Below are 13,963 nucleotides of genomic sequence, written 5' to 3' on the forward strand. Positions count from 1 at the left end.
AGTGTAGACAATCATTGTACCATCTAAACTGCTGTGAAATATATTTTCCATAACCAAAAATATTGTATTGTCAGCTCGTTGATGTACATAAACCGAAAGTAAAAGACGCAAAAACGAAGCTTCAGAACGGGAATCATAGAAATAGTGCACATACAGTACCTTCGGAAAGTATTAAGAACCTTCAGACCACATTTTGTTAGGTTACAGCCTTATTCTAAAATTGATAACATTGCTTTCCCCCCACTCATCAATCTACACACAATACCCCATAATGACAAAGCAAAAACAGTATTTTAGAAAATGTTGCTAATTTATATTTAAAAAAAAAACATACACTGATAGTACATTTACATAAGTATTCAGACCCTTTACTCAGTACTTTGTTGAAGCACCTTTGTCAGCGATTACAGCCTCAAGTCACCTGTATTTGGGGAGTTTTTCACATTCTTCTCTGCAGATCCTCTCAAGCTCTGTTGGGTTGGATGGGGAGCGTAGCTGCACAGCTATTTTCAGGTCTCTCCAGAGATGTTTGATCTGGTTCAAGTCTGGGCTCTGGCTGGGCCACTCAAGGACATTCAGAGACTTGTCGTTGTCCTGTTAGAAGGTGAACCTATGCCCTAGTCTGAGGTCCTGAGCGCTCTGGATCATGGTTTCATCAAGGATCTCTTTGTGCTTTGCTCCGTTCATCTTTGCCTCGATCCTGACAAGTCTCCCAGTCCTTGCCACTGAAAAACATCCCCACAGCATGCTGCTGCCACCACCATGCTTCACTGTAGGGATGGTACCAGGTTTCCTCCAGAAGTGACACTTGGCATTCAGGCCCAAGCGTTCCATCTTGGTTTCATGAGACCAGAGAATCTTGTTTCTCATGGTCTGAGAGTCTTTAGGTGCCTTTTTCTGAGGAGTGGCTTCCATCTGGCCACTCTACCATAAAGGCCTGATTGGTGGAGTGCTGCAGAGATGGTTGTCCTTCTGGAAGGTTCTCTCATCGCTACAGAGGAACTCTAGAGATCTGTCAGAGTGACCATCAGATTCTTAGTCACCTCCCTGACCAAGGTCCTTCTCCCGATTGCTCAGATTGGCCGGGCAGCCAGCCCTAGGAAGAGTCTTGGTGGTTCCAAATTTCTTATATTTAAGAATGATGGAGGCCACTGTGTTCTTGGGGACCTTAAATACTGCAGACATTTTTTTGGTAACCTTCCCCAGATCTGTGCCTCGACACAATCCTGTCTCAGAGCTCTACAGAGAATTTCTTCGACCTCATTGCTTGGTTTTGCTCTGACATGCACTGTCAACTGTGGGACCTTATTTAAACAGGTGTGTCAAATCATGTCCAATCAATTGAATTTACCACAGGTGGACTCCAAGTTGTAGAAGCCTCTCAAGGATGATCCATGGAAACAGAATGCACCTGAGCTCAATTTAGAGTCTCATAGCAAATGGTCTGAATACCTCTGTAAATAAGGTATTTCTATTTTATTTTTATTTGCAAAAAAAATCTGTTTTCGCTTTGTCATTATGGGGTATTGTGTATAGATTGCTGAGGATTTTTTATTTGATTTAGAATAAGGCTGTAATGTAACAAAATGTGGAAAAAGTCAAGAGATCTGAATAATTAACAAAACCACTGTAGAACAGCTCTACAGCTGCTTAGACTTGCTTTCAATGCGAATGACAGATCTATAACCCGTATTTCTATGTGAAATTGGTTGGGCTGCCCGAAAAATTACATATTGCAGGTTTAATTGATTGATTTCTGATTTCATTGAAGGCTAAGAGGACTAAGTGTGTATTGTAACTGCTGTCCAGAGAAACAGAGCCTGGCGTTGAAGACGTGTCTGAAGTGTGAGGTGTCGCTGTGGCAGGAGCATGTCCAGCATCACCTGCAGCTCCCTACCTACTTGGGACATCATCTGATCAAACTCCTAGGAGACCTGAGCAAGAGGAGGTACGCTGAGCATGAGGATGAGGTGCTGAGGTACTACTGCTCCATGTCTGGACAAGAATCAGATGAACCTCATTGTCTTGACGTCCAATGTTCTGGGGAGAAAATTGACTGTGTGTTAACAAAACAAATTCTGTTTCCATATTTCAACAAGAATAAATGTGGTGTGGTGGAGTAAGGGGCGGTGACTTTCTCATAAAAGGAGTACACTTCCAGGCAGGTATGCACGGTAGAAATCCCTGGGTTTGTTGGAGAAAAAAGAGAGCAAGCACAAACAGGCTCTTCTAGCCTTAATCTAAGAATCATGTCACATACTTGAGATTAGATCAGATTAGATCAATGTTATTATCCCAGGGGGAAATTAGTTTGGTCATGTGCTTAAAATACATAATATATTAAACAGAGAATGATACTCCACCCAGATACTCTGCCTATGCAGAGTGATTGGCACAGTATAATCAGGCTGTTGATTGGAATGTTGCCTCACTCTTCAATGGCTGTGCGAAGTTGCTGGAACACGCTGTCCTACACGTCGATCCAGAGCACCCCAAACGTGCTCAATGGGTGACATGTCTGGAAGAACTCGGACATTTTCAGCTTCCAGGAATTGTGTACAGATCCTTGCGATATGTGGCCTCGGGATCTCCTCACGCTATCACTGTGCATTCAAATTGCCATCAATAAAATACAATTGTGTTCATTGTCAATAGCTTATGCCTGTCCGTACCATAACTCCACCGTCACCATGGGGCACTCTGTTCACAACATTGACATCAGCAAATTGCTCACCCACACGACCCCACACACATGGTCTGCGGTTTTGAGGCCAGTTGGACAGACTGCCAAATTCTCTAAAGCAACGTTGGAGGTGGCTTATTATAGAGAAATTAACATTCAACATTAACATTCAATTAGCATTCAATTTTCTGACAACAGCTCCAGTGGACATTCCTTCAGTCAGCATGTCAATTGCACACTCTCTCAAAACTTGAGATGTCTGTGGCATAGTATTGTGTGGCAAAACTGCACATTTTAGTGGCCTTTTATTGTCCCCGGCACAAGGTGCACCTGTGTAATGATGATGCTGTTTAATCAGCTTCTTGGTGGATGGATTATCTTGGAAATGGAGAAATGCTCACTAACAGGGATGTAAACAAATTTGTGCACAACATTTGAGAAAGAATATGCTTTTTGTTAGAATGGAACATTTCTGGGAACTTTTATTTCAGCTCATGAAACATGGAGCCAACACTACATGTTGCATTTCTATTTTTGTTCAGTGTATAATGCTTTTAGTGTTTTTGATTTATTTTGAGATTCATAGTTTTCTTTTTTTGTGCACAGAGGCGGACCTCTAATACCAATGACTCCAGCATGAAAAGTTACTGTGGTGCTGCTGTGCCTCTGGTTCATTGTCCTCTATTATGGTCTTGAATTTGAATATATCATTATTGCATCCTCAGGAGTCATTGCTCTCTTACCTACCCCAAATAACATTGTCAATCATTGACCTGCATACACTTGGACTTCGGCTAGGTGTATGTGTGAGCGTGTGCCTGTATGCCTGAGTGTGTGCACAGATGTGTGTGCAGCTATGTGTAGATGTTTGTGTCTGTCTGATTTTTTTCCCTACATCGTAGCCTATAGTTCCTCTGTTTAAAATCAGAATTTCACAGATACACTGAAGAAACGGCAGACTCTCTTCCACAATGTCTACTCCTCCATGGCAGGTGAAAATGTTGCTCTTTGTAGATAATCAAGCTTTAATATTCTGGTACTGTAGTCATAAGTAGGTAATTACATACTTATTACTTGTTTAAGATTATTTGTTTAAGATTAAGATCACTTTACTGGTCAATTAAGGTCCAACCAAAATTTGACTTCCAACCCCCCATGAAAGACACACACGCAGGGTTTTTTTGGCAGTGGGGGGGGGGGGGGGGTTGCCACACTGGGCACCCAGGGAGCTGTTGTGGGGGATTAAGTGCCTTGCTCAAGGGCACAATGGCAGGAAATGGCATCTAGGATTTTATACCAGCAATCCTCAGTTTGCCAGCTCACTTCCCACCAAATCTTTCCTGTCCGTCCCAGGATTAAAACTAGCAACCCTCCCGTTCCAGGCTCACCTCTCTAACCACTAGGCTACCTGCCACATTATTGTATGGTAATAAGAGATGTGATGTAGTTATTTACATAATTCATGGTTTAAAATTCACCAAAGGGCCACAGAAATGCAGACATCAGAGGAGCCCAACGTAATCAGTGTTTGTCACTGATCTGTGTCCATTTGTCTTCTTAGGTGCCTTAAATCTGGACATAGACTCAGCCAGTCATTTTCTCAATGTGCACCTGGACCGCCAGCAGTAAAAATACTTTAAAGTACTACTTAAGTAATTTTTGGGGGTATCTGTACTTCACTATTTATATTTTGACAACTTTTACTTCACTACATTCCTAAAGAAAATGATGTACTTTTTACTCCATACATTTTCCCTGACACCCAAAAGTACTCATTACATTTTGAACGCTTAGCAGGACAGAAAATGGTCCAATTCACACACTTATCAAGAAAACATCCCTGGTAATCCCTATTGCATCTGATCTGGCGGACCCACTAAACACAAATGCTTTGTTTTTAAATGTCTGAGTGTTGGAGTGACCCTGGCTATCTGTATATATTTTTTTAAACCAAGAAAATGGTGCCATCAGGTTTGCTTAATATAAGGAATTTTCAATTATTCTTACTTTTACTTTTGAAACTTAAATATATTTAAAACCAAATACTTCTAGACTTTTACTCAAGTAGTATTTTCCTGGGTGACTTTCACCTCTACTTGAGTCATTTTCTATTCAGGTAACTTTACTTTTACTCATGTATGAGAATTGGGTACTTTTTCCCAACACTGACCTCCAATCTGTGGAGAGTGGGGTTCGAAACTGTCCCTCCCCCACTTTGATAAAGCACCTGAGGTTCTCACCACCCAGTGCTACTCCTCTGGGAGACATTACTGGGAGGTGGAGGCCGTGAGCTACTGGGATATAGTTGTGTCCTACCAGAGCATTTAATGCTAGTGCCTCACTTTTGGCCTCAACAATGAATCCTGGAACATCACACACAAGGGCAATCGGTTTGCCTACCACAACATGAAGAGGGAGATCGCCAAATCCCTGAAGGGCAACAGATTGGCAGTGGTGGTAGACTTTGGGAAGGGAACCATCACTTTTTCTCAAGTGGGTATGAAACTGACCCAGCTTCACCAGTTCAAGGTTCAGCTCAGCCAGACTGACTTGGATTCAGCCTCTACCGCATAGATCCTCCCAGTAGAGTCACAATTATAGAGACCCGGTAGTGGTCCTACTTTAGCCCTGCTTCTACCTGGTGCTAACATGTGCCCTTCGTCCTGATCTTGCCCGCATTCTGATTGTGCTCACATTTTTAGAGCGGTGTAGATAAGACACATTGTGATCTGATCTTCCTGACAACCTCCAGAGGTAGTCAAGAACCCAGCGTAGCCTAGTGGTTAGAGCGTTGGACTAGTATCTGGATGGTTGCGAGTTCAAACCCCCGAGCTGACAAGGTACAAATCTGCCAGGTAAAATCATTTTTTAAAATTGTCTGGATATTTTATTTAACCTTCATTTAAACTAGCCTAGTCAGTTAAGAACAAATTCTTATTTACAATGAATGCCTACCCTGGCCAAATTTGCTCCGCCCTATGGGACTCCCAATCACTGCCAGATGTGATTCAGCCTGGATTCGAACCAGGAACTATAATGACGCCTCTTGCACTGAGATGCAGTGCCTTAGACCGCTACGCCAGTCAGGAGCCCATCGATATCAAGTGTAAACATATGATTGTCAAACCATTTAAATTATACACGCTTTTAAAATTGGTCACAGGAAGCACTATTGACTAACGCAGTGTTCCCCAAACTCAGTCCTGGGGACCCAAATAGCTTTTTGCTAATTGTGCACCCATTGGGGTCCCCGGGACTGAGTTTGGGAAGCGCTGGACTAATGGCATACTGTAAGTGATCGTCTTAAAAGAAATGCATGATTTTGAAAGAATCTGTCAAATATTTTGCATACAGGAATGCACCAGCTAATCTGGTCACAATGTGGACACAGCGGAAGGATAAGAGACAAATTTTAATAATAATAATAATACAAACCTTGATTAGATCACAGAACACGTTAGCACAAGGTGTAAATGAGGTTTATGACACTATTCACCAAGCACTGAACCAAACGTACGGTTGTCTCAGGTTTCTTTTATATTACAATGTTGACATTAATCCATAGTATTTTGATTTAATGTTTTGCTTATGTACAAATATCGGTGTATTTAATTATTGCTTGTCTATTGTAAAGGATGTATTAAGGAAATGCATTATACAGTGAGGCTCAGAAATGACTTACTGAAATGCTGTCTGTTGTCCGATTTGATTGAAGCATACTCACAATAAATGAGACCAGAGTTTGAGCTCCATATCTTCATCGCTCTTTTATTAAAAATGTAATAACAAATTGACCTTGATTTCTGCTGATGTTTACTCACCACGGACACAGTGAACATTTCCTTCAGAGTAATGAAAAAGTAAGAGTATTGGCCCTAGAGGGCACTAAACTAAATGTAAAAAGAAAACAAGAGTATTGTATGATACACTACTCCAAATCACATATTTTCAGTTTCACTGAAATGTTTTGTATTTTCCTGATTCTGTTTCTCTAGAAAGAAGAGAGACTGACAAATGTTTTTCAAGGACCTAAAGGCAACCAAAAAAAAAAAGGTGGGTATCAAATATATGTTTATCCAAATAGTTAAGATAGCACACTTCATTAAGCTTTTGGATGCCATGGCTCACAAAAAATATTGTATCCCAATTTCTCTCTGTCAAACCTGATTTCAATGAACCTATCAAATGAAGCTTTGTCAAAACTAGTGGCACTATGTTCCAATGTACCCTCTGGAATAGAACCCTTTGGAATCCCACTATGACTTTAGGTCCCTTCATACGGGCTACTTCCTCTAACACTATCAGTGTGACTTAGACCTGTTAAAAGGTATACACGTCCAAACAATAAAACATAAAAACATCTCGGCCACGGTCTCAACTATCCAGGAATTTGTCAATGAATCCAATGTGTAATGTTCATAAATGATTTCCAATGGATCGCTTCGTGGTACACTGTGCTTTTCTTTTCCCCTCCGAACTCCATCTTTTCCTCTCGCCCCAATTGGTCTACCGTAGGCCTGTTATCACTCAACCCAACAAGACACATTCCTCCCTTTGTCTGGGTAATGCTGGTCTTTACTTGACAACCATGGTGTTGTGATTCCTGATGGAGCACCAGGCCATGAAGATATCCCTGAAGGAGAGAAAGGAGACAAGTGTTTAAGTCAGTTAACATGTTCCCTTTTCTACTCCAACACCACTTTCATTTAAATGTCCCAAAAACAACATCAACCTTCCTCACAGAAATAAAGGAACACATACATTTAAATACAAACCCACACACCTGCAGTGAGTGGCGACACATTCATTGCTGCAGTACTCTTTGTCCCAGTCCGTGCTCTCTATTGCAGGATTGGTGCATCCTGCGCGCACACACATAGTCAGAGGGCCAGAAGCCACATCAGTGGCACCTGGAGACACATTGAACTCCATTTCCATCTAAAGAAAAATAGGGAAAAGTTGATGATTGAAACACCAAGCATATTTAACATGCACATTGGGTCAATTTACAAAGAAAAACCTCAGCCTACCTCTCCTGACGTGAACTCTTCCGTAACCGCATCCTCATCTGCACTGGCCGTCAAGTCAGTGGACTTCGCCAATTGCAGAGCCACTGTAGGGGTGGAGTAAGCAGATGTAGGTACAGTGGAATTGGTGACACAAATTGAGTTGGCGGTTGCTGTTGTCGTAACAATAATGGGCAAGGATGCGTCTGCTTGCAAAGAAGCAGGGACTATCGTGATCTGTAGTGGAGGGGGAGGTGTCGCGGTGATGGACACAGGAATCCCAGGTCCAGCACTTCCTCTGGGCTTGGCCTGGAGGGGAGGCGGGGCTGGGGAGTGTACCATCTGCTGGAGCCGTGGGGGAGGAGGGGCATGCTGCATCTGCTGTAGAGGTGGGGGCTGGCGTGGGGCTGAGGGAAGCAGGGTGCGCACACCGCCAGGGAGCACAGTCACCATGGAGGTGGGGATCTGGTGGAGCTGAGCCCCGGCCTGGAGCATCTGTTTGGAGATGATGATCTTGGTGATGGTGGGGGTCAGGGTGGCTGTGATGTTTGGGATCAGGGTCGGGGTGGCTGTGGGGCCCAGGGTGAGGGGCTTGTGAGCCCCTGTGCGGGAGCGTGTGGTGACCTGGGGGACGTCCAGAATGATGTTGGAGGTGCAGATGTTGGTGATGGTATTCTGGTCAGGGTTGTGCTGTGGGAGGCGGGAGGGGCGGGTGGGAGCCAGGAGGGCCACATTCACTGGCTCAGGCACTGGAGGTGGTGGTGAAGAGGCCGTGTCCATCATCTCAATAGAGGGCTAAAGAGAACACAGTAAAATATATAGAATTAATTGAATTGGTGAGATTAGAGTATATTACATTTGAGAAATGACAATATTTTCAATATAACATTGTCATGGCTACAGTCACACGATTTCTAAGCAAAGACAGGCCTAGAGATTTTACCTGTGAAAGCTGATTGGCTCTGTAAGCTGCTAATGCCTTCAAATACTCATTTTTCGCTGCTTCCGTCTTCCTCTTATACACCTAATAGTGATGGAGGGTATAATTATGTAGATGAAGACAAGAGTAAACACCAATCCTGTTTACATGAATTACAGTATATCCTTTTATCCACAATGTCCTTCAATTGTTTTAAGTGTCCCTGTAAAACTTCAATGAAACGCAGTCTCAAATAGCCGCCTGTCCCTTTTAATAGCCGGGCATCAGCCCCGTCATTTCAACAAATAAATTCCTGTTTCAAATAAACGCCGGGTTCGAATGAATTGTTTACGTGTTTCCTGCAGTGTGTAACGTAAAGATTGGCAAAAGATGATAAAGGAAAGCAACATCATTGCCATGGATCAGACAGCTGTGTGGTTTGACATGCTCGGGCTCAACTACAGGGGGCACAAAGCGCAACGAATAAGCTGTGGGCGTTTAGAAAATAGACTAATACATTTAACCTTTATTTAATTAGGCATTTTACAATGACGGCCTACTGGGGAACAGTGGGTTAACAGCCTTGTTCAGGGGCAGAATGTGTGTCAGCTCGGGATTCGATCCAGCAACCTTTCAGTTACTGGCCCAACGCTCTAACCACTAGGCTACCTGCCACCCCTGTAAATAAGCAACTGGGCTATTCATTGAAGTTTTACGGTATATCTTTTAGTAAAAGTGTGTATTGTATACCTGTTTCTGCTCTTCCCCAAGGCTGTCCCACATGGAGGCTACGATCTTGGACACCTCTCCAAATGTGGCATTGGGGTTCTGGCCCTTGATGGCAGCCTGGGTGTCCCTGAAGAACAGGGCATACGCAGAGACAGGTTTCTGGGGCTCGTTGGGGTCTTTCTTCTTCTTTCCCTTCTTCCCTCCTCCAGGCCCTGCCGTAGCGGCCACCATGGCCGGCTTTCCCCCGCCGCGCCTCACTAATGCAGGGGAGATGGAGGAGAGCATGGGGGCAGAGCCTGGCATGGTGGAGAGGTGGGAGAGAATTGCAGGGGAGACCGACAGGGACATTGGAGAGTCAACCAGCACACTCTTCTGGGTGACAGTGGGACCAGTGGACAGAGAGACAGGGAAAGATACAAGGCCAGATCAGTTGACTTAGCAAGACTTCAGCAACACATGACAAACCAACAAGTCCTATACATATAAATAAACATACAAACAGACACTCACCCTGAAGTCATCCATGTCATCATCCTGGAGAGAGCCTGCTGGAGAAGGCGTGGCAGACAGCTGGTCAGGGGACTTGGAACGGGACAGAATGTTCCCGCCATGAAGACCAAGCCCAAGCTGGGCACTCAACTCTGATTGATCAATAGTGGTTAGCTGATTGTGTCCCAATAGGCCATGATTCATGTCACCAAGTGGGACATCAATGGTCATTGGAGAGGAGCTGCTGAAATGGGAGCCAATGGAGTGGCCAAGTTCCTAGAGAGACAAAGACAGGAGTTTTCACAAGTTTTAAAGGATTACAATTTGAAAAAAACATTGATGCAGAAAGTCTTCTAGTAGTATTCATAAGTACACCACTTACCACACCCAGTGTTGAGCTGAGCAGGGCCCCCCCTCCAGACTGGCTCATCACCCTAAGACTCAGGTGCTCCAGGCCCTGAGAGTTTGGGTTCACATAGGTGGAGGCAAAGGAGGGGTCATTGCCCCCCACCACAGCATTCCTCGCCAGGCTTCCAACCCCAGAAGGACCCCCTGCTCCTCCCGATAGTTCCCCAAAATGGGACACCTCGTCCCCCACACTGAGGGCAGAGTCCTGGTCCAGGGAGATGGGAGGGATCTCAAACACTTCATCTCCAAGACTGGGGGTATGGAATGTCTGCTAAACAGAGAGAAGGAGAAGGACAACTGTTAATGGGACAAATCGATTACATGAACATTTTTGGTGTGAATACACTGCACAATGTGAATAATACGCATTGTGGAATGTGTGCAGGCTTTGAGGATCATGACACCCACCTCAGAGGAGAGAAAAGGATGACCTGCCCCAGAGATGGTGAGGTAAGTATCACTGCCTCCCGGAAACTGCAAAACACACATTGTTTTCATGTTGTGTGAATAGTCTCGCTTTTTTGTTTAGAAATAGGCCCCATACCTTGTTAACTGGGTCGTATCCATTATAACCCTGTGCTTCCAAGAACTCCTGGTCGGCATTCTGATCGGTGCCATCAGAGAGGTCAGAGTAAAAATGAAGATCCATCGTGACATACCAATCAAAATTGTGCAATTTAACAACCAAGAGTGGTGAGCTCTTTGTGATGCAGTCTCTTAGCCACTGAGCTATAATAAGAACTCCAAACTAGCTAGAGAGCACCATCATGCCAAAGGAGACGAATCAATCGCCTCACTTTAACTGGTGTGCTAGCTGGCTAACCACTAGCTGTACATCAATATATGTAAGCTGATAAATGTTAGCTAGGTAACTTTGATTTACAAAATTACATTACAAGTAAAGGATTTGTTCAGCATTATCAGAGAGCTAATTAAGTATTTGACGAAAATTAATTAAAAGTACTTAACCAGCTGGCAGGCTAGCCAACAATGCTAATGATAGCTTCCAGGGAATCATTCCGATTTAGCTCACGTTTGCTGTTATTTTTAACTAATTATGGGAACAATCTTTGTTCCCCATAAGAACCTAAATGTGCCCGTATGATATTTAGCTAGCTATAAGCGATGTGTCAAAATCACGTTGATAGGGTTCATTCGGTCCCTACTCAGCAAGCTCGACCACTAATTTTAGGCAGATATATTAGAAAGAGGAGAAAAGAATCCCATTGGTCAATGAACTGAACGTATAACGCGTCACCAAGCAGCCTGTAGACCAATCGCGTTCACGTTGTCATGCTGCGTCAACACTGTTGCAAAGCTAATCGCCACGCCATCGCTTCTCAAAATCAGGTTGAGAAACCTGCTTATTTTGCTCGAACGTACGTAATGTTACGATTCCAAAGCTATACGATATCACAGAGAACACGTTATTTATATGTCGGAAAAGATTTGCATTGTTGTACTTCTTGACGAAATTGCTAATGTTTGGTTTTTGAGCTAGTGCCCAATTGACTGCTATTCACTAATTGAAGGAGAGCTCTCCTTATTCCAGAATGCTCCGCACACTGCCGACGCATACATTTCCCATCTCCTCAAAAGTATACATTTAAATTCAAAGGGCCACATTAGCATGGGAAACATGTAAACATTGCAAAAGCAAGTGAAATAAACAAATGTACAGTAAACATTACGCTCACAGGTTTCAAAAGAAAAATACATTTCAAATGTCATGTGTCTATATAGTGTTATAATGATGTGCAAATAGTTAAAGTACAAAAGGGGGAAATAAACAAAGGTATTTAGGTAAAGATTAAATAAATTGCCCTTTACTTGTGGCAACAGGTCAGCAATCTTGCTGCTGCGACTGTACACTGGTATTTCACCCATTGTCCAGTGAGTAAATGACTCGACGCTCTTGATGGCAGACAGGATTCTCTCATTAAATAGTTTGATGGAAATATCGCTGGAACGTCTATCGTCAAATCTCACTCTACTGGACGTCGATATATAACTCTGCTGAGATCTATCCAACATGTCTAGGAAGTTGGGATAGAGGTCAAATTGGAATTATGTCACCATTGTCCTAAAAGAGGACTGTACACCCCCTCGTGGATTATCAAGGAATGGATTGGTGTGATAGTGGAAACTGGAAACCACCTCATTTACACCAACAGACTGAATAGGTTTCGAAAAAGTTTTGCCTAAGTATAGGCGTAATGAATACACCCTTGTTTACAGGGAGGCTATAACTACTGTACTTAGCTAAATATTGTCATAGTAAAAACGTGGTGTGATAATAGCTGTGATAGTTGTTTATCAGCTTTACAAATGACAACCAGCATGATGGACGTGTCAAAAATGAGTGTTGGGGAAGTTTTGGTTAACAAGCTACCTGGCGTGGCTAATTCTTAGCATAGACTGAAGGCTATTAAAAGTGGAAAGACGGTACAAAATATCAAGGCGTTCAGTAGACTTAATCACACTCAATTTTCAGTAAAAACATTTTTACAAATTCCTACGCTTCTTATCCTCTCTCTTACCTCCATCCTCGCACTACATCGGTCCACTTATTTTCTAATTAATTGTTTTAGTTGATACACTTGGTTTCCGGGTTTCCTTGATTCTGGGAAATGACGTCACTTAGATTCCGTTGGCCTTATTTACTGGTTATCATCGGTAATAATGTATTTGATAACAAAACATACCATAAGAATGCTATTTACAACACACAATTCACAATCAAATTAAGTAAAATAGAACAATAAGGGGGTTGTTCAAAAATATATATACTTTATTCACTATTTTCATTGTCATCTTGAATAACGAGTTGCCCATTTAAAGTAACCCCAACAAATATTGCCCAACATAATTCAATATAACGTTAATGGGAGGGTGAATATTCAGTAGAGCTAATACATACCAGTACTTGCAACTATAGCACATGAATTGGAGCCCGAAGCATATCAGTGTCACTCGGTGCCGCGAGAACTAGTCGTCCGGGGGAAGAACCGTGCCCGGATGGCCCGAGCTGGTGGTCTGGCCCGCGAGGGCCACCTTCTGAGATGGAGAGATAGTGGGTTTGTTATAAAGCCATATAGAACGAAAACCAGTTATGCAATCAATGCCGGTCGCGAGTAATTGATAGAATTTTCATTGATAGAATTTAAGAAACATGGCAGCCCGCTCACACTAAAGACATTTCTAAAAGTCTCATTGGGGCTTGAAAAGGCAGGAGAAAATTCACTCCAGTATAGGAACCAGATAAGGTACGCCAGATTCAACTCTTCTCTTTAGACTGCTTTCCGGTGACCACTTATAAACGTAAATAGATTGTGACCAGCACCATGCTTATTTATGTCAGAGCACATGTCCACTTGATGGATATCTGGTATAGCACCTTTACACTGTTCGTGTCCCCTGAAAAACGCCTGTGACTAGAAGGAGTAGGTTAACAAAGCACCAACCTTAACCAAAGTCTCAACCTGCCACCTTAATTATTCTAACCTGCTGCGTAAATTCTCCTTACCTGCATACGAAAAAGTCGCTTCAGGTCCGAACCCTGAAAACCAGCGACCTGGGGCATTGGTTTCCGCCTTCACAAACGTGGGATTTTCCCAAATATACATCTCCATTTAATCCTTTTTAAAACTCAAGATTGTAAGTGAACAGGGAAAATGCCTGAAAAAAACAGCTTTTTCTTGACAGCATGTGTTCAGCTATTTCACACAA

At 43.0% G+C, this 13,963-nt stretch overlaps 1 protein-coding gene across 12 annotated transcripts; it reads right to left on the bottom strand.

Annotated features, from left to right (window-relative positions):
- Positions 1-6,431: 6,431 nt before the first annotated feature.
- On the bottom strand, positions 6,432-12,860 carry LOC124009158 (TOX high mobility group box family member 4-A-like). Of its 12 annotated transcripts, none has more exons than XM_046320690.1 (10): positions 12,775-12,795; positions 10,779-10,838; positions 10,643-10,708; positions 10,209-10,502; positions 9,848-10,102; positions 9,359-9,709; positions 8,633-8,713; positions 7,714-8,484; positions 7,445-7,621; positions 6,432-7,316 (listed from the first exon to the last, which is right to left on the bottom strand). In XM_046320690.1, exons 1-10 carry the CDS (start codon positions 12,778-12,780, stop codon positions 7,077-7,079), a joined length of 2,301 nt encoding a protein of 766 aa, XP_046176646.1. In that variant the 5' UTR covers positions 12,781-12,795; the 3' UTR covers positions 6,432-7,076. The 12 variants fall into 12 exon arrangements, with proteins under 12 accessions (XP_046176646.1, XP_046176645.1, XP_046176642.1 ...); XM_046320689.1 differs by having other exon boundaries at positions 10,209-10,505; XM_046320686.1 differs by lacking the exon at positions 12,775-12,795 and adding an exon at positions 12,065-12,751.
- Positions 12,861-13,963: the final 1,103 nt, after the last annotated feature.

The sequence above is a fragment of the Oncorhynchus gorbuscha genome, linkage group LG22 (assembly GCF_021184085.1).
Source record: "Oncorhynchus gorbuscha isolate QuinsamMale2020 ecotype Even-year linkage group LG22, OgorEven_v1.0, whole genome shotgun sequence".
Lineage (NCBI taxonomy): Eukaryota > Metazoa > Chordata > Actinopteri > Salmoniformes > Salmonidae > Oncorhynchus > Oncorhynchus gorbuscha.

Coding starts and splice junctions, on each gene's coding strand:
- LOC124009158 (XM_046320684.1), bottom strand. CDS start 12,268: ATGTTGGATAGATCTCAGCAGAGTTATATATCGACGTCCAGTAGAGTG. Junction 7,622..7,713: donor AAGAGTTCACGTCAGGAGAG/GTAGGCTGAGGT, acceptor ATTTTTCTTTAG/ATGGAAATGGAGTTCAATGT. Junction 7,317..7,444: donor GTGTGGGTTTGTATTTAAAT/GTATGTGTTCCT, acceptor TCTCTCCTTCAG/GGATATCTTCATGGCCTGGT.